The 21,404-nt window shown below is 39.8% G+C and overlaps 1 protein-coding gene across 1 annotated transcript in view; it reads right to left on the bottom strand.

Moving 5' to 3' along the window:
* LOC122795753 (shootin-1-like) overlaps window positions 1-21,404 on the bottom strand; it is a 944,918-nt gene that overhangs the window by 252,352 nt on the left and 671,162 nt on the right. The window contains exon 11 of the mRNA XM_044064066.1: window positions 2,520-2,706. Within this exon, the coding sequence (XP_043920001.1) occupies window positions 2,520-2,706 (187 nt within the window). The remainder of the gene's footprint in view (window positions 1-2,519; window positions 2,707-21,404) is intronic.

Raw genomic sequence — 21,404 nt, 5'->3', positions numbered from 1 at the left:
TACTGTAGTGTATCTGCTTAACCCTTATTTATTATGTTGTGAAGTTGTGTGATATCCTTTTTGCTGGTGCCACAACATACTGCATCCCTTCCGTTTAGCATGATCATCCCCTACTGCAGGGTACCACCCGATGAATCCAGACAGTACAAACTTGTCTTTAGCAGCCCAGTTAAGTTCCAGAACAGTGAGACTGAATAGGTGAAAATGGACTTCTCATAATAAGTCTGAAGTCTTTGCGTCTTAGAGTATTCCCCTTTCACTTATGCACAGCAGTCTCAAAGTTAGTAAATACAAGTAGTGGGTAAGTGAGGATGCATAATGACTTACCCACCTGCAAAATACAACTGGCAGGAAGTCATGTGATTTTCACAGTTCAGTGTTTTCCCTTAGCTTTGCATATCTGTGGTTCTTAAAGTTATAAATATAGCCATTTGATTCTTTGTCAGCTATGTTTGCATCTGTTCCATAGTATAATCCTCAAACTTATTTGATTGCAATAAGTTATTATTGGCATCGCCATTTGGTTATACACTGAGAAAGAGCATGTGCAGTGAAATTTGCAATTCTTCAATTGCTTTAATTCTGCAGTTGATAGAGTCAGTGGAGTTGTATGCTGAAGCATGACAGTTCAATATCAATCAATGGTAATTAATTGTCTGGCAGTTTAGCAAATGGTAAAGCCTATAAGTAGCTAAGGAGATTAATTATGTAGTCTTAGTTTTGATTTCTTCATTCTCTACTTCCAAACTTTATGATACCGAGCAAGTCACTTTGCCAAACAATGATTCTGAGTCATCCCTGAAATGAGGCAGTCATAAGCTGTGGGCTTACCCGATGAACAAAAAATAACAATTCTTTCTTTTCTTTGTTTGCATGCAAATCCAACACTATTCTTGGCTGGTCCATGCAATAGTATTTAATTTTAAATGCACAATGTCACAGTATTAATTTAGTGAATATTATTTTTAGGAATACAAAGATACTTGTTATGTTAATAGCATAATCATTAGTGTAATGAAACTGCTACAGAAAAGATAATAGGTACTATCCATAGACACTACCAATGACTTTGGAATGATTTGGATGTGAAAGATCAGTCACTGATTTCAACAACATGGAGAAATTATTTTCCAGGGGCAAAACGGTGGTCATATTTATTTAATCTAGTGATTTTCGGGATGTTTAGGAAAATTTAAAGATGCAATTCAAACAGAATTTCTCTTGTACATTATGTGATAGTTCATGATTCATCATATAAAAAAGAAAACTTTTCATATACCTATTTTCAGGATGTGCATAGCCATACCTGGATTGCCTGTAAGCTTTATACTTAGTCCATTTTGTTAAATAAAATACATAAAGTAACAGAATTTCAATTCAATTCAATTGTTTGATTGTTAGCTAATTCCTGTGTAAAGACCTAAGGCCATTTAGAATGCAGACTCATCAATAAATTTATATAGCCTGGGATCCAGCCAGGTATCAAGTTGTTTTTTGAATATCTGGAAAGAAGACTGTCAAATATGTAAAGGAACCCTGTTCCAAAGTCGAACCAATGACTGCATTAAATAGTTAGCTGTTAAGACTGTCCTTGACTTCTCCATTCTGTAAATAAAATATGCATCTAAGCATCTCTGATTAATTTGCTTAAATACAGCAATTCAGTATTTAGTAGAGATCAATATTTTTCACTCCAGAGCCCCCTCTGAGCTAAATAAAGTTTACCCCTCGGATATCTGTAACTGGTTGAAAAGCAGTCTACACTTTCCAGTCTTGATGGGTATGATTTATCTCTTTAAGTAATGATGGGGCTTGCAAATTTTCATTGAATACCTTCTAAAACCAGAAGATCACCTTTCTTGTAGGAGCAAAACATGTTGTACTCAGTGATGGGTCAAACATATGTTATGAACAACCTCAAAAGACAGTTCTTATTTCTTGTTGTAAAGTTCTTAAAAATTAAGCCAATAACTTTTAGTGCCTTAGCTTTAACTTTTACAGCATTAGTCCTATACTCAAAATTGCTACATACCTAAACCTTTAAATTCTGTCAACTTCTTTAACTTGTGGGGACCTAAGTTTATTTGATATTCAACCACTGGTTTCTCAAAGTGCAAAGTATCACAATAACAGAAACTATCCACATGAACTTTAAATGAATTGACAAAAAAATTATTTCAAAAGTGTCTACTTTGGACTATCAAGAATACAAGACAATGTCTTACATGTTATCTATCTGTAACTAAATAACTGCAGTCTTGTTCCACTGCTCCACCAATTGAACCGAGATTTTAAAATAAACAGTGGATGATGAAGCTGTTAATAAAAAAAGAAACAATCGGTATACATGCAAATTGATTATTCATTGTGAAACTGATGTCTCTCATGTCTTCATAGAACCAACAAAAAAAGTGAAAACAAGTGTCTGCTTGTCTGTTCATGAAAGACGGAAACAATTTTCTGTTTTCCTTGAATATTTTTAAACTGAAGTAATTAGCAGAATGTTTGAAATGACTTACTCTGCAGGCGCTTTAAAAGTAGGGGGGAGAGGAGGAGGAGGAGGAGGAGGAGGAGGTGGGGGTGGTGGAACTGGAGGCAAAGGCACTTCTGATTGTTCTGATTGTTCTGTAATTGATGACTCATTTCTTTCCTCGATTGCTGCTGTTTGATACTTTGCATCCTTCAAATTGTCTTGGAGCACAGATACTAAAACAAAATAGACAAATCAATGTTACATTATTGCTAAAGAACAGTTTTATACTTTTAAAATTCTAGTACTGTCATTTTCTGAATTCTGTCTGAAAGGTCTTGAAACAGCACAGTACCGATAAGATACAATCTTCCTTGACAAGTTTCATAATACAAAGCATAAAGGACTGTTACACAGTTTACCACAGAAAATAAGTAAAAAAGCTGTTTCTTAAATGAGCACCAGGCTCCCATATGAACTAATATGAACTAATGGAAGCATGGCTAGTTTGAGGCCAATGCAAGATCACAATATGAGCATTTAGAATGTCTGAATTCTAGGACCACAGAAAATGCTTGTGCAGACTAAATAAATACTGGGTCCTTTATATTGCCACCTTTTTTCTGTTTGTCATGATCAGACGTTAAAGTGGAGCTGATATTGCAACCTGGTTTATGTTTTCTGAATTTTCTTTAAGTTCACAGCTGATAGCTTTAAGAAAGCATGCATTATAAATATGAATTGCCTCATATTGCTAACAATGTAGTAAAAGTCATTGAAATAGGTTTTGTATAAAGTAGCCACAGATATGAGAGACTATGTCTCGGATTCAGAAAAAAGTTTCTCTGCTCACAGAAATTGCCCTCCTCAGGTAGACCAATTTCTGAGATGGTAAGAAAATGCAATTCAGAGGCAGTTATGTCTGCAATGAGAAAAGCCTCATTATCATCTCATTAGCATGTCTCTCTGAATCACACTTAAGTAACATGGTATCATACCTTATGGCCCTATGACAAAGGTACCTCACTGCACACACACACACACACACACACACACACACACACACACACACACACACACACACACACACACACACACACACACACATACATATACACACAAACACACACATGTATGCACACACAAACACACACAGGTACACACACACACACACACACACACACACACACACACACACACACACACACACACACACACACACACACACACACGCATATAAACATACACATATATGTACACATCCAGAGCATTGATTTCCTACCACAGCCACCAACCTCTAGTGTGACCATTTAGGTAGACACATACTCACACAACATTATACTCTGTCTCACACACACACACACACACACACACACACACACACACACACACACACACACACACACACACACACACACACGCGCGCACAGATATAAAATCATATAGCTTCATTCATGCTTCTACAGAAATGCACACATACATTCACACACACACATATATGCACACTTCACCCCCACTCCACATCTTTGTTGAACTTACCTGCACCAGCTGTTTCCATAGGACTGAATAGGCAGCTGAAGTCTTTTTATGGTGTTCACTTTTCCTCTAACAGTGGACACTTACACAACCAAGAGATTATCTGAATCACTTGACAGTTTAACTTGGGAGCTGTTGGCATTTCTGTGGGAGATCACATGGCTAATTAATATTAAGTGCACCCCTGGATTGACACATGACATGCAGCTCTGCCAGTGAAACAGACCTCTTTGCAGCGGCTGCCACAACCTCAGTGGTAGGATGGTGTAAGAACTGGAAATGCTTACCATAAAGGGGATAAACAGTTGCGTTAAGGCTTCCTTTACATGTTAAGCCATGTTGAATCCCAGAAAACTGGGGCATAAACACAGACATAGTAGACATATACAGAAACATCCATCTAATCCATTTATTATGATGCTTTCTTTTGTTAATGTTGGCCTGGTTTCACAGACAAGTAATGATTTGAATATTCTACCTCATGAAATATTTACAGGTATACAAAGTTAAACAAAATTAATTAATTTAATAAAAGCTTCAGAATATGGTGGTTAATATAATGAAACAATTTCCTGAGTTAACTAACTGCACCTTCTTAGGTTTATACTCTTTTTGTCATTTTAATTTTTTCATATTAGGAAAAGAGCAGATTGATTAAAAGTACTGCTACAGGAACATATGCAGTTCACAAACAATAAAGAGCAGAAGAATTCTTGGAATCATACATAAAATGCCATTTGGAGTTTAAGAGCATCTTCTGTGCATATTTTGTCATTTTAATTCCACATTTTCTCAATTCTCGCAATGAGATATTGAAGATAAAAGTTTTGATAAGAAGTACTAGAATAATGCATAACTTTGATATCACTTAATATATTTCATGTGGCAGATCCTTCTTTCTTAACCAGGATTTGGACGTTAGCAGAACAAAATTTATTTGTTTATTTTATTTATTTTGGTTTTTGAATAGGTTTAGCTGACTGGGCCTGAAAGATATGCTCCTTTTCAATGGCAGCATAGGGAAAAAATTTCTATACTTACAAAAGCAAAAACAGAGATGTTACTATATACTACATTAAGTACAGCCCTGAAAAAGCACATAGTTAGATGGAATTAGTAGTAAAATAGACAGTAACATAATATGCACCAATTAAAATAGCTGTTAGTAAGAAATAAGACAGTTAAGCAAACAGTAATTTACAAAAATGTAAGCCACTGCAATTTTTTTTAATTTACATATATATACATTAGTTAAACAATTTAAGGAATATTTCTTGATGTCTTGTATTTCTTGTAGTAAGTGCGTATTTAAATGGGGCAAAAAAGAGGTGCTAAGGTTCAGATATAAGCAGAGCTGGATCTAGCACTAGGCAACCTAGGCAGCTGCCTAGGGCCCACTGGCCAGGGGCTGCCATAAAACTCAGAAATATTGGGTGAGTAAATGGCTGTCACAAAGGATATGATTTTTGAGGCAGGACACAGGATCTGAACCGTCTAGAGATACTAGGGTTTTACGTTTAATTCTGTTGACTGCCATAAAGGAATTAATAGAAAATGGAACTCAAAGTCTAAATCAACTGTATTTGAAGTACTGAATATTATAGAAGAGATAAAAGAACTGGAAGAGGGATCTTTAGAAAAGGGAAAGAGCAATTTACATAGAAATAAATAGAATCTGTGGGAACAATACCTGCAAAATAATGAATCCAGCAGATTATGCAATGTTGAACTGAGGGTAATTGCAAAGAAAGAAAAGATATATAATGTATAAATGTAAGTGTAAATGGAAAGAAATGTTAATACAGTTTGTTTTCTTTTCTGCTAATGTGTGCTTGCCTATGTCTTAAGTGGTAATTTAATAAAGCTGTTTAAAAAGAAATGTGTGAGTGTATTTGTGCAAAATGATCAAGTTAGGGAGGGCAGGTTGGTTAACTCATTCAAGCTCAAACCCTGTACCTTCAATACAGGACCCTAGAACCTGAATTCTCTGTACCAACTGCCAAACTGTCATTGGATGGACTGTTGAGTTTCAATGCATTTTCAAAGACTGTTGAGGTTCAGTGCCTTTTCAAAGAGTGTTGAGCTTCTGTGCATTTTCAAGGATTCTTGACTTTCTGTGCATTTTCAAGAAATGTTGAGTGTCAAGATAAGAGAATTGTATTGTTGCTCATACTAATGTATAACTGTTTTGTTTAGCAAACGGCTAGCATCAATTTGTGTGCTATAAATGTTAAAAGTAGTGTTAGTAGTACAGCAGGTAGCATACTTGCTTTTGGTGCAGAAGGCTGTGGGTTCTACTCACAAACCATGTACTTGGAGTGTTGATATTACAATACTTCCTTTAAGGGGGATGTGGTGCTGCACTCCTGAGACTGCCCTCCTTTGGATGCACTGTCTTGTAACTTTGAACCTGTTGCCAGTTTGACAGCCATTCACTATTGTAATATTAACAACTTACTATTTTTGTAAATGTAACATAGCTTTTTTTTCAGGGGCTGCAGGCACTGAATTTGTACATGAAACACTGAAATGTAAAGTTGTTTGCCAGCAGCAACCTCTTCATTAGTTATAGATCTCTTTAATGTGGAATTATTCATATGACTTTTACTTCTGCAGAGATTGTGTATATTGACTGTTATTGGTGGATTGTAATGACAGAAGTTTGAATGGCCTCTTGTGGTTGAAATGTTCTGTAATGGGTAGTTTTGTCCTTATTGGTTCATGTGCTTTGATTCATTGCTTACTTGAAAAAAGTTCAAACCTACAAATTTAAAATGCACTATAATGAATGGTGCTATATTATACAAGGAATATAATTTAATAAAAGCAGGATAGTGTATCAAAGAAAACACGCATGTATGCATGGTCCAAGAAATATGTGCAAGGGGACTATGGTTTGAAAAATAGCCCAAAGACAAACTTAATCTTCCACTGGCCAGATCCATTTTGTTTGAATGCTGGTTCATAGGTTCATAGGTGTGTACTAGGCTAATGGCCCTGGAACCTTAAAAGCCTAGTCCATAAAATTGCTTTGGCATTGTGCCACCCAACTTTAGTTCCCAGTGCCTCTATCGAGTAGAGCCACTGGAGTGATCCCCAGGGTGAACTTTCTATTTCCCATCCACTCATCAAGATTTCTCTTGAAGAAGGCCAGTGAGGTGCTTTGCTTGACATATATGTAAAGTCTATTCCAGAGCATGGACTGTCTCTGAGTTATAAACCTGTCCCTCCAGCATGTTATGTTGACTGTGGTAATGAGGTTGAGGTCTTTGCAGCATGGGGTGCGAAAGGATTGAGATTTCTTTAGATGAAGCATTTCTAACAGAGCTGAGTCAGACATGGCTTTTTAGGTCAAGCAGAGATCACCTCTTAGTAGAAAATATGAGACAGAGAATAGCTGGAGTTTTTTGAGTCTGTCCATGTAGGACATGTGTTTAAGGCCTAGAATCCTCTTTGTGATGTACTTCTATGGCCACTCCAGCTGTTCCAGGTGTCTAGTGAGGTACATGCCAAATGGGGCATTATACTTAATGATTGGTCTAATGAGGGAAGAGTAGCGAGAGATGATGACCACTTTCTTCCTGAATGCAAAACCCTTGGTAATGAGATGTGCCACATAGAAGGATTTTCTGACCACAGTGGTAATGTGGTGGTCGAAGGAGAGGTTGTTGTCAACCTGTGTCCCCAGATCTTTTATAATGCCTTCAGTGTTCAGTGGGCTTTCATCAATGTGGTAATTAGTGGGAACGGAGTTTTTCCTATAGGGGATGATGATGCATTTTTTAGCATTAAGCTGAAGACCATTGATTTTGACATGACTCATTTGTCTCAGTGAGGCCTTTCTGTAGGATGTCTGCATCACTTGGGGAGTTAATAATGGCTCTCAGCTTGCAGTCATCTCTGAACTTGGTCATCCATAGTCCATCCATGTTGGCCTGGACGTCTGAGAAGTAGATGCCAAACAGGAGATGACCCAGAAAGGCTCATCCAGACTCTGCTACACTTTGCTGTGAAGGAAAGGTTAGTTTGCTTTTATTTTTTGTATTACTGTATTGCCTTTCTATATTTTGAATACTGTAGTTTGTTTTCTTTACCTTGTGTTTTGCTTGCATTCTGTTTTAACAGCATATTAAAACTTCAAAAGAGACCACAGCTCTCTCTGTTCTGAGTCAGGCAGAATTTTTCCCGCCCTCCCACCCATTTAAGTTGTCTTGTTAAATACCACTGTCTTTCTAGTTGCCTGCCTCTTATGTTAATCTGACCATATATCTCATTTCTCTCTACTTTCACTGGCTTATGTGAGTAATCACAAAATCATCATTTTGAAATCCCACCCCTTCAATTATTTAAATTTATTGGCCATCCTACAGTATTTCATAGTACCAAAATACAAAAGTGACCACCCCTTTCAATCCATCTTGCTGTTTTAAAAATAGTAACTCTCCACTAAACCTTAACTTTTTAAACAGGTAAAACTCAAGTTACCTACTTTCACATCTAACTTCTCTAGTGCACACTGCAGAGTGCATTCTTTTCAATCTTACCTTTAAGCATCCCTGTGACTAGCACTTTCTCTAATACCTGCTGGAAAGCACTAGGAAGCCTTAAACTCATACAAACACTGAACTCTCCTTGTTAACAAAGAGAAATTAATAGTAGGCACTAAACAGCCTATAATTGCAAAGTACCTTGCTAAGGAAACAGCTCCTATACTTTACAAAGAAAAAAAGCCCCAAACCAGGCATGTCCAAGGGTCAGCTTCCGGTGATTTCTCCTGTCCACCTGGTGAATCTGGGCATACTGGGGCAATGCAGCAATTGCCTCATGTACACAGACAACCCTCTCCTCCTACCACCCAACACTACAACCTGTGAGAGATGCACTTACATAGCCAAAATGGAAGCAAAACTCTCTCCACCCAAGATTGTGCTAAACAGTCAAGAGGAGAAGGTTAACACCCACACTACACCTCAAGCAACACATAGCCCTTCTAAACCCGCACCACCAACACCCACATATAGCAACACTAAATCCACATATGCAGAGGCCCTTAACTGTAACCTGCCCAAGAAACAAAGACCTCTGAAGCTGAAACGCAAACAAACACTAATCACAACCAATGTGTCACATAGTTCACAACACCAGTGTGCCACCCAGCAACAGCCCCTAAGGCAAGACAATGTACCTAACACTTTAGTCATAGGTGACTCTATAGTCCGGCACACTGATGTCCCTCTCGCCAGGTTGAATAAGGAGAAAATTACAGTCAGCTGCCTGTCGGGTGCCAGGATCCACCACATAATGCATGCACTCAAGTCACTCCACAACAAGTACAAATATGACTCTGTCATTGTCCATGTTGGAGTGAATGACTTGAGATGTACCTCCCTGGACTACATGAAAAGAGACATGGAAGAGCTCTCGGATCATGTGGCCCAGGCAGGTATGACCCTAGCCCCGAGTAGCATCCTGTCTTCGCCCAGAATGATACCACAATATAAGGATAAAATGATTGACTTCAACAATTGGCTAAGCTTATGGTGTCATTCAAAGGGGATCCAGTATCTGTCTGCCTGGGATGACATGATTGACAGACCACGATGCTTTGCCAGAGATGGTCTGCACCTGTCGTCCCTGGGATTCAGGTTACTGGCTAAGGCTCTTGCCACCCCTATAGTGCCTTTTTTAGGCAAACTTCAAAGGACAAAACCACCACTGTAACAGGTACAAACATGCAAAATCTGAAGGTAATGCTACTCAATGCTAGAAGTCTAAACCTCAAAATGCACTCTCTCGAGGCACTCCTAAAAATGGAGAACATCGATATCTGTGCAGTAACTGAGACCTGGTTCAAGGCTCCAGAGAGCACACCTGCAATACCAGGCTATAACTCTTACCACACTTTTCAGCCCCCAAACCAGGAACGAAACACTAAAGGTGGAGGAGTGTCCATATTCACCAAGGATATTCACACCTCCAGGCTAGTTGCCCAGCACAATGCGTCTGAAATTCTCCAGGTGCAACTAACACTAGGTAAGACTGCAATCCAAATTGTAGCTTGCTACAGATCCCCCACCATACCCCAAGATTCTCACTACGCCTTTCTAAACATACTGGAAAATATTAAGATAGAACCAAACACCCTAATACTGGGTGATTTTAACTACCCTGCCATTAACTGGGAAAACTACTCATGTCCCAACACCTTTGCGCAACGTTTTTTGGAATTCATAAATTCCAACGCCCTGGATCAACTAATCCATAGTCCCACCAGGGGCTCCAATATCCTAGACCTGGTCATTACCAACATGGGAAATCAATGCTCCATACCTATGGTCACCCCCTCGTTAGTCAGGTCTGACCATAAGCTAATCACCCTTAACATCCACATCCCACTCCCACCCCCCAGTAAAGAAACCACCATAAAAAACTTCTCCAAAGCCAACTTCATGCTACTCAAGTCAGAAGTGACAAACTTCATGACACCCATGCAGACGGGAACTGAAAGTTCAACTGCTGAATCCTACACTAAGGCACTGTATGAGCACATCCACTCATGCATGAATCGTGCCATCCCAAATAGAACCAAAATGCTCTCATCCAAAAAAAGGAAGCCAATCTGGTGGTCCCCTGCCATAAACAAATATTACAACAAAAGGAAGAAACTTTTGCAGAAGAGAGGAAAATCCCAGGATGCAAAAAACTCCCTTACTAGCCTCAGTAAGAAACTGAGATGCCACATAAAATCCTCCAAAGCTAGTTACGAAAATAAAATTGCCAAAGATTCCAAAGACAACCACAAAGCATTCTATAACTATGTCAAGAATCTAAATGGCAATGCTCAGATCTGCTCTGAGCTAAAACAGAATGGCATTAAATATACTGATCCGAAGGATATTGCCAATATTCTGGCAGATCGATTCAGTGCCAACTTCACCCCCCTCTCACCCCCTAAATGGCCCATCTCAATAGCGGAAGATTGCCAAATTCCAGTAATAACGGCCACACAGGTACAAAACGCACTCTGTAAAGCCAAGAATACAGCATCCATGGGACCAGATGACATCCCGGGCTGTGTACTACATGAACTACAATATGAACTGGCACCTCACCTAAGTGTCATGTTTAATCATAGCCTCACCTCAGGTTTCGTGCCCACTGAGTGGCGCAGAGCTACAGTTATCCCAATCCACAAGGGGATCCACCTTGGATCCCGGAAACTACCGTCCCATCAGTCTGACAAGCCTTATCTGCAAGGCCATGGAGCGTATTATCATGGAACTTATAAACAAAGACATTGGCAACCTTCAAACACTGGACCCCACCCAGTTTGGGTTTGTGAAGGGCCAATCTTGTCTCCTGAACCTGATTGACTTCTTTGAATCAGTCTCCAGAGCCATGGATAAGGGTAAGGTGGTCCACACAGCCTATCTAGACCTTGCCAAGGCCTTTGACACCATCCCCCACTCTGGAATCATAGATAAACTTACTAAGTTGGGCATTAATCCCTATGTCACCCAATGGGTTGCTAAATGGCTTACTGATAGAACCCACACTGTAAAAGTAGCCGACTCCAAATCCAGCTCCAGACAAGTGACAAGTGGAGTACTTCAGGGTTCAGTCCTGGGGCCGCTCTTGTTTGGCATCTACTTCTCTGAAGTACATGTCAACACTAAGGGACTCTGGCTAACAAAGTTTGCAGATGACTGCAAACTGGGAGCAATTATTGAATCCCCAAATGATGTGGATACTCTACAAAAGGGCCTTATGGAAACAGATGCTTGGTGCCAGAGCCATGGGCTCAAGCTCAATGCCAAGAAATGTATTGTTATCCCCTTTGGGAAAAAACATGTATCCATGAATTACCATATAGGTGGCAGTACACTAAACACAGAAAGTGTGATAAGAGACTTAGGGACACAGGTGGACAGTGGTCTCACTTTTGATAACCACATCGCCACAACAGTCAGGAAGTCCTTCTATGTGGCACACCTCATCACGAAGGGCTTTTCATCCAGAAAAAAGGAGGTCATTGTCCCACTGTACTCATCCCTCATTAGACCCATTGTAGAATACAATGCCCCATTTGGTATGTACCTCTCAAGACATCTGCAACAACTGGAAAGGCCTCAGAAATACCTCACTAAAAGAATCACAGGCCTAAAGCAGATGCGCTACACTGACCGCCTTAAAAAACTCCAGCTATACTCTGTCGCATATCGTCTACTCAGAGGCGATCTCTGCTTAACATACAAGGCCATGTCAAACCCAGAGATGTTGGACATGCTACACTTAAAGAAATCCCAATCCCTCAGAGCTACATGCTCCAGGGATCTAAACCTTGTCATCACAATAAACAAAACATGCTGGAGGGATAGGTTCCTGACCCAGAGACTCCCCAGACTCTGGAATAGATTGCCCATACATGTCAAGCAGAGTGCCTCTTTGGACCTCTTCAAGAGGAACCTTGACGATTGGATGGGAGAAAGGAAATTCACCCCAGGGATCACGTCAGTCACCCTGCTAGACAGGGGTCCAGGAAAGTAAATAATGTGGGAAGAAATAGCCAGGGAATTGTTATGGCTAGGCTTGTATAGGCCCTACGGCTGATAGCCTAGTACCAACCTATGAACCTATGAACCTATATAACTATAGAAGGCTTTGTGGTTGTTTTTTGTGCCTGCAGAATTCTGCCTTTATAGGTGGCTTTAGAGGATTTGATGAGGGATCTCAACTTTTTGTTGAGGCTAATTATGGAGTTTTTCCAGTCTTGGGACTTCACCTTTTTCTGCAACAGTTGTTTCCTTCTGCTGTAGAGTTTATTAATGGCAGGGGACCACCACACTGGCATCCTTTTCTGGAGGTGAGCATCTTGGTTCTGTTGGGTATGGCAAGTTTGGGTTCCTATCAGAAGACTGAAGATGCATTTTGTCGAATGCATCTTGGTCGAACGCAAAATGACGAAGTGGCATATAAGTGAATTCTTTCCCTGGGAAAGAAGTCTCTTGGCAATTTCTGTCACTTTGCCGTTTTTGGCACTGCAGTGCAATCTCAGAGTTGGTATATTTAAGTAGGGGGGGTGTGGGGGGCACAGCCCCTCACGTTGGGGGGTGTGGGGGGCAAATCCCCCACTTTATGTAATGTTTGAATGTGTGTTGTTTTTTGTTTTTTTTTGGGAACAGTGACTTTTTTCCCTGGGAAAAAAAAATCGCTGTTCTGGTAGATCGATGTGTTGTGAATTCGAACTTTTGAGTTCGATATAACAATGTTTGATCATTTGATCATTTGTTGTTATAATATAGACCCGGCTAGTTCCATGCATATATGTAGGTGTTTGTACAGTGCATTAGTGTATGATCTGGCAGTCATGCATCTATTTTCCATTGGCATAGGTGTTGTGAAGTTATCCACCTCTGTTTTTAGGAGCCCAAAGTCAGCTTCAGAGAAGTTTTTCATGGTGGCTACCTTTGCAGTGGGGGTGGGTGAGATGTGGCTTTCCATGGTAATTAGTTTGTGGTCGGATCTAACCCAGGAGGAATTGACTATTGGTGTAGAGCAACGGTCGTCCATGTTAGTAATAACTAGTTCAAGGATGTTGCTTCCTCTAGTGGGGGGTAAGAATGAGCTGGTCCAAGGTATTGGAATTGATGTATTCCGGGAAGCGTTGGGCCAGTGTATTGGTGCATGAATAGTTTTCTCAGTTGATGGAGGGGTAGTTGAAGCCACCTAGGATGAGGGTGTTGGGTTGGACCCTAATAGATTCCAGGGTGCTTAGGAATGTGGAGTGTTGATGTTCTCCATTTTGAGGAATGCTTCGAGTGAGTGCATCTTGAGATTTAGATTTCTAGCATTGAGCAGCATGACCCTCAGATTGCATTTATTTATAGCTGTTATGGTGGTAATTTGGTCTTTGGAACACCGCCTAAAAAAGGCACTGTACGGGTGACAAGACCCTTAGCCAGTACCCAGAAACCCAGAGGTGACAGATGCAGGCCATCTCTGGCAAAGCATTGAGGTCTGTCAATCATGTCACCCAGAGCAGACAGATACTGAATCCCCCTTAGAATGACACCAGAAACTTAGCCAATTGTTGAAGTCAATCATTTTCTGCTTGTACTGCGGTATCATTCTGGGCAATGGTAGGATGCTGTTCAGGGCTAGGGTCATACCTGCCTGGGCCACATAATCAGAGAGCTCCACCATGTCTCTTTTCATGTAGTCCAGGGAAGTGCATCTCAGGTCATTTACACCCACATGGACAATGACAGAATCATACTTGTACTTGTGGAGTGACCTGAGTGTGTGTGTGTGTATTATGTGGTGGATTCTGGCACCTGATAGACAGCTGATGTTACCTTCTCCTTATTCAGCCTAGTGAGTGGGACATCTGTGTGCCTCACTATTGAGTCACCGATGATTAATGTATTGGCCAACTTGTTTTGTCTTTAGGGGCTTAGGTTGAGGGGGCCACTGTGTAGGTGAGCTATTTGTCTTGTGGTTTGTGCTCTGTTGTGGTGGTCGAGTACATTTCTGCCTTGGAGGTCTCTGCTGTTTGGGTAGATTTTTATTGAGAGCCTCTGCAAAGGTGGGAGTGCAAAATGTGTTCTGGAGGGCTATGTGTTCCATGTGGTGTGGTGCAGGTGTTAACCTTCTCCTCTTGACCAGCTTTTCCAGTCTTGGCTGTAGAGTGCGTGGCTTCCAGTTTGGGGATATAAGTGCATCTCTCACAAGTCTGAGTGTTGGGAGGAAAGAGGAGAGGGTTGGCTCTGTATATGAGGCAGTTGCTGCAATGCCTCAGAATACCCATGTTTAGTAGGTTAATAGGAGAAAGCACAGGGAACTGTCCTTTAGACATGCTAGGAGGGATGGTCATCATCACTAAGTACTGGAGCTGTTTCCTTATAGGACGTCTAGTGCTGATAGCACTTATGTGTGCAACAATAATTGCTACAAAAAGCCTGATGAAGTGCTAGGTAAATAAGCTAATTAAAGTGCAAGAGAGAAGAGATTTAGCAAGATCTAAGGGAAACATTAAAGAGCAGACTTTCTGGCACCGGTAATAGTTTACCTCAGTTTAGCAGCACTGCCTGGTGCACAAATCCATGCAACATGAGAGCTTTTAGACCAGAAAGTTGAAAGGGATTGAAAACTGCCCAAACAGCCAGTAAACTACAATTTCTGGGCCAGAAACCACTCCTCTTGTGGTAGATAGACTACCTAGTGTTTATCACTCCCACTGATAAGCTAGAAGGCTTCCCTCCAACACAAAAAGGTCTGAGAGATTCAGAAACTTACAAAACAGTCCTGGATACAGCATATCTGTATTTGAACTACACTAGTTACAGGAAAGGCAAGAAACAAGCTTAGAACTTTTTTTTTTGCAGAAAAGCAGTTAAACAGTAATAAAAAACACTTTAAATGCAGTGCAAGCTAGCACACTTGAGTGTGTAGCAATATTAAGGCAAATACAGTTTAAATAAATGCAGTTAAATTAACAATGACTTAAAACAAGTGCAGAAAGCATTAAATTCAGAAAAAAAAATAAAAAGGCACTTAAAGTCTCTCTTTCCCCTTCTAGTTGCTCTTGTAGTCTGCAGGACGCCAAAACTGGATCCGCGGAGCTTGAACAGGTGCAAACCCGTGCAAACATGGCTTTTAAACCAGAAAGTTGAAAGGGATTGAAAACTGCCCGAACGGCCAATAAATTACAATTTCTGTGCCAGAAACCACTCCTCTTGTTGTAGATAGGCTCCCTAGTGCTTACCACTCCCATTGATAAGTTAGAAGGTTTCCCTCCAACACAGAAAGGTCTGGGGGACTCAATGCTGTTTCAATCAATGTAAGTTTTAATGGCAGAGAAGCTTACTGTTCATGCTAATCTGTTTTCATTGTGAGACTGCATTATTTTGTTTACCAAATGGTTATCAGTGTTTGTGCTATAAAATTTGAAATAAAAGTTGTAATTATCTCCAATCATTGTGGAAGTAAAGAAGAAACCAGTATGTGCACTGACAGGTTTGAACAGTGTTTATGGCACCTGGGGAGGAACAGCTAAGTAATGGGACACTGGAATGGCTGGGGGGATGGTGCTGGGAGGGAAGGGGCCTGCTGTGGGTGTGGGGCCCATGATCCATTACCCTGCCAAGGGCTCCACTTGACCATGATCTGGTTCTGGATATAGCATCTAGCAGGGCTAGAAGAATTAGTAAAAATGGAGAAGAAACAAAAAAAAGACAGCATTAGGAAGGTTGTGGATGGCTTTATGTGTTATGAAGTAATACTAGTGTTATGTTTGAATAGAAATCACACAATCGTCAACCCTGTTCTTCCCATTTTCTACATAGAGTTGGGGTGTTGCTTCTCTTGATTCAGTGCCACTCTCCTACCTTCTTTGGTGGTCATACCTGGTCTTCTCTCAAACAATCCCACAGTCTTTTTCTTCCTGTCTATCTTAAATCTTCTTTACCAGATTGACTTCTGCTCTCCTGCACATCTGTTTGAACCACCATAATCTTTTTCCTGCATTTGGAGCTGCTTGGGTTTCTGCTCTGATGTACCTAAATTTTCATCTTTCCTACAGCGTGCATCCTACCACCTGTCTCAAGCACTTGATTTCCATCACATCTGTCTTCTTTAAGTGCTCTGCCTTCAATGCCTAGGCTTCTGTACCATGTAGTACTACTTGTCAAACCACTGCTTTCAGCTTCTTTGGCATTATTTTGATGCACACTACTCCTGATTAACTGTGACAGTTTGCTGCAGCCCCTCTGATTCTAGCTTGACCTCCTCATTCAGACTTTCCTTTTTCTCAGGCAACCCTCCCAGATACATGAAGCTGTTAACTGGTTCCATTGTTTTTCCTTCTGTCTCAAATCTCATCTTCTGATTTCCTCCATTTGCTGCCATTATAACTGTCTCATATGTATTCAGTTTCACTTTCACTCCTTATGACTTCAGTTTTACATTCCATTACCCTATCCTTTGCTGAAACTCTTGTTCAGAGTCTGTCTGTATTGTCTCATTGTCTGCATATAGTAGCATTGATGATCTGTTCCCACAACCTGTTTGCTAATGTAGTCCATCACTACTATGAACAGCACTGAGCAGAGATCTGAATGCTGATGCACTTCCATTGGGAACCCCATTAAGAGTCCGAACACTGTTGGTAATTATGACATTGAGTGCTTGTACATAGCTTGCTCTAATTCTACCACTGCTTCCAAGACTTTAAACCACTGTGGGACTGTCCAAATTAGCTTTCTTAGGACCTTTTCATATGCTTTCTCCAAGTCTAGGAATGCACAGTTAGGCTCTTTCCTCATCTCTTGCTTCTTCTCAACAATCTGTCTTACTACAAACATCAGGTCGGTTGTATTACAAATTGATCTGAATCCAAACTGCTCATCTCCCATCTTACTTTCTACTGGTCTGTGTATCATGTATCAATCAACCTCTGCAAAACTTTCATGCATTGTGACAGGAGTTTGATACCTCTATACTGTTAACAGTTATGAATTTCCCCTTTGTTCTTGTACACTGAAACTAGAATAACTATTCTCCAGACATCTGGGATGCAACTTTCTCTCCACACTGCTATCGGTATCCTCAGGAGTCATATCTCCTCTAACTTACCCAATATTTTGATCATATCTGCTGTCACCTCATCTGAGCCTGTTGTATTTACTGACTTCATTTTCCTTGGTACTATTCTTTGTCTTTCACTCTAGGGTGTGTCTGGGACAATACATCTTCTCTGAGGGTTTCTTCATTCAGAAGATGCTGGAAGTACTCCTTCCATCTGCCTTTAGTGTCCCACAGACTGGTGAGCAGGTTGTTGCTGACCTCCCTTATGCATATCATCTTTATTTTTCTGAATTTACATTGCAACCTGATAAGAGCTTCTTTGTGCTGAGTCACTTTCTAGAAGCTGGTATAGTGCATCTGATGTCTTGTTCTTTGCTATTGCAACTGCTCTCTTAGCCTCTTTGTTAGCCAGCAAGTATTCCTCCTTAACATGGTCCATCTTTTCTATTACTCTTTTTTCTTGCACTCCTTTCTTTTGATATGTTGCTGGACGTCTGTATTACACTATCAGCTTTCCTTATGTGCCTTATTTCCATACCTGGCTCAGCCACACATCTATTCAGTACTCCTTACACATGCTGCTTTAAGGGGCTGCCGTTCTTCTTCAAATCCACCTATTTCTTTTTCTTCTTTCTGAGGTGCTATAGCCCTGAGTATTTCATTGAACCCTTGTACTTTCTTTCCAGTCAACTTCCAGATCTTCAGCCTAGTTTCTGTTGATCTCAGAGCCTTCTCTGACCATTGATTATAGCTGATTGTGGCAACCACTGATTTATGCAGTGGGACAATTTTGTCAGTGGAGATTGATTTTGCAATTGCTAATTCTACCAGTGTCCTTTCCATACAGTTTACGTGAGTTGCATGTTGGCCACTCTTGCATGTGATCTTGTGACTGTCTATTTCACTGAGCCATGTGCTGGCCACCATCAAGCCATTTGCCAGACAGAAGTCTAGAATGATCTCTACTTTATTCCTTTTGCTTCTCCTATGTGGACCCAGGCAGTCCTCATATCCTGTTCTGTCTTTCTGTCCTGATGTGCACATTCAGGTCCTCCATTATCAGCACCAACTCAATAGGTCCTGCTACCGCTGCCTGAATGCACACAAATCATATGTGCAGTTGTATGTATATGATAGCAGTCTGTAATGTGTTTATTTTAAGGAATGCATGTACATGTTCAATGAAGTTTGGACTGTGTAATTATGTGTAAATGTATTTCATTATCTTTTGCAGTGACGATTGTTACTGTTGACCAGGTAATCCTTCAGCTGTTGAATAAATGAATTACTGTTACGTTCTGCTCTAATAAAATATAGGAAATGACTGGTGTCTCTTCTTAAACTGATTGAAATGATGTTAGCCGATGCCACCAGTGTTAAAAAATATGGTTACTGATTATAATAGTAAACTTATTGAGTTGAAGGTTACATTAATAGCACGACAGAAACATTTGACTGCTGGAATATCTTAAACAGCATAAAAAATCAACTGCATAAAGCATAAAACACTGCAAATATAGGTACATGATGCAGAAAGCCAGATTTGCAGGAAAAATTGGGGGCTGCCTGAAAGAAAGAAGATGAGGGCATGGTAGGCTTTTTAATGATGTTCCTGACATCTTTCTCAGTAGTGGGTTATTTGTGATCAATGAACATGCCTAGAAAATACTGAGAAAGCAATGTCCTTTAACAATTTATTTCAAATGTCTTAAAATGGTCTATGAAAAAAATAACCATTACAGAGCATTATATATCTCTAGTAAATAAAATTATTTTGGCACACTATAATGACCTTATTGTGCACAACATCAATTTGTTGTTCAACAAATGGAAATCTCTTTTCTCCATGATGCAGCACTCAATGGTTCTAAGTATACACTGCCACTCCTGATTCCTTTTAATGTTATACACTGCCACTCCTGATTCCTTTTTTTGTTATACACTGCCATTCCTGATTCCTTTTTTGTTATACACTGCCATTCCTGATTCCTTTTTTGTTATACACTGCCATTCCTGATTCCTTTTTATGTTTGTTTAAATGGAATAAGGCTAAGATGTGTCTGCCCTGGCCATTGGTCTGCTAAGTGGGTTGGAAAGACAAGTCACCTTGCAAAAGTATCCAGTTTTTCTAACAAATTTAATCACTAGCAAACACAGCAGAGAATGAAAGTTTTCACAGTTTAAAAACAAGAGACATGGCCACTCCCTCCCTAATACCCTATGTAAGTTACTGACAAGTAAAATGAAGATACTACCCTAATGTAGAATCCCAACATGATCTGCTTTCCAAACTACCTGACCAGCATTCATTTTCTGACTGTGTTCTTTAGCTGGGAGTAGATATTTTCAATGCAGTTCACATGAGGACGCTTGACTATACAAGCCTTTTGATTCTGCTTCACAGAAGGCCTCTGATGTTGCTGGCTTCAAATGAAAATGGTGCACTGAGAACCCAAAGGATGTGTGGTACATGGTTAATTACTTTCATTGCAGCATCCTAATGGTAACAGCCTTTCTGCTTCAGACTATACATACAGCTAATCTATCAAACACAGTCCAAAAAAATGTGTTCATTATACAGACATCTTTATAAGCCTTGCAGCCTTGATGTTTTGAGAGCAAGAGCTAACATTATGTAAAACTAATATTATAGTCCATTATATAACATATAACATTTTTGCATATCTTTGCTTTTTCTTTGTTTGAACCTACAATGGATGCTGGGTTTAAAGACCTGTATTTCTAAAGCATGGCTAAACTATCTGAAAAAATTGTAAAAACCAAAAACTCCAAGCAACCACCACAGCTAAAAGCATACATAGTTTATTAAAAATATGACAGGATAAGCACATTCACACAAAGTGCTTCTTCGGATCCATGTAACAGACAAACATTGCATCCAAGTTTAAATATCTTAGCAATAATAGAACATCCAATAAAAGCTAATCAATAAAACCATTAAGTCACTGATGTGATCTACGTTTCTTAAGAACAGGTTTTAAAGACATAGTAGCATTAATTCCTGGTGATTTATCTGCTTGCATTCTTGCTATCCACTGAATTTCAGCTAGCTGCACTCTATTGTTAATATCAACCCGCCCCCTTATTATCTGATATCAGTTGCAGTACTGTGAATTCAACCTTTTATTACTGGATATATGCTTAGCTAAAGCATTAAAGAGATTCATTTTCCTGATGTCACCCAGATGTTGCATAATGCATTCTTTAAGCGTTCTGGTCGTCTTACCAATATAGAAAGAGGCACATGATCTACAGCTAGCTAGATAAACTAAATTCTTAGCTCTACAGTCTGCATACAAGTTGAAAGTGAATATACAATTGGTAGAGGGATACACGAAGATATCTCTCCTTGAAACAAATGAGCAGGCCCTGCAATTTCTGCATGAAAATGTACCATGCCTATTAGAAATCACCCTGGTACTGCTGTTTGTGGTATAGCAGAGCTGCCTTTTCAAAGAAAGGTTGTTTTTAAACATATAACAGGGTCTATCACCTACTGCAGCTCTTATCTGATCATTAGACACCAAAATAGGCCAATATTTATTTATAATCTCACATGCTTTAAAGATGTTACTACTATAGATGAGGGGTAGTCTTAAAAATTTCTATTCAATCCTCCATATGTCACCCTTTTATCAGAATCATGAGCTGTCCTATGAAAAAATGGCTTCCCTGTTGTATCATGCAGGCCTTTAACCTGTGACATAACTCTACTTAGGTCATTTTGATTATATTCTCTCTTTATTAGCTAATTTTTCAGCTCCAAAGATGCTCCCTGATAATCTTGATTTTC

This window comes from Protopterus annectens, chromosome 2.part2, assembly GCF_019279795.1.
Source record: "Protopterus annectens isolate FY-2018-M chromosome 2.part2, PAN1.0, whole genome shotgun sequence".
Taxonomy (NCBI): Eukaryota; Metazoa; Chordata; order Ceratodontiformes; family Protopteridae; genus Protopterus; species Protopterus annectens.
Note: the sequence above shows the minus strand (reverse complement) of the source record. Positions and strands in the feature narration are given on the sequence as shown.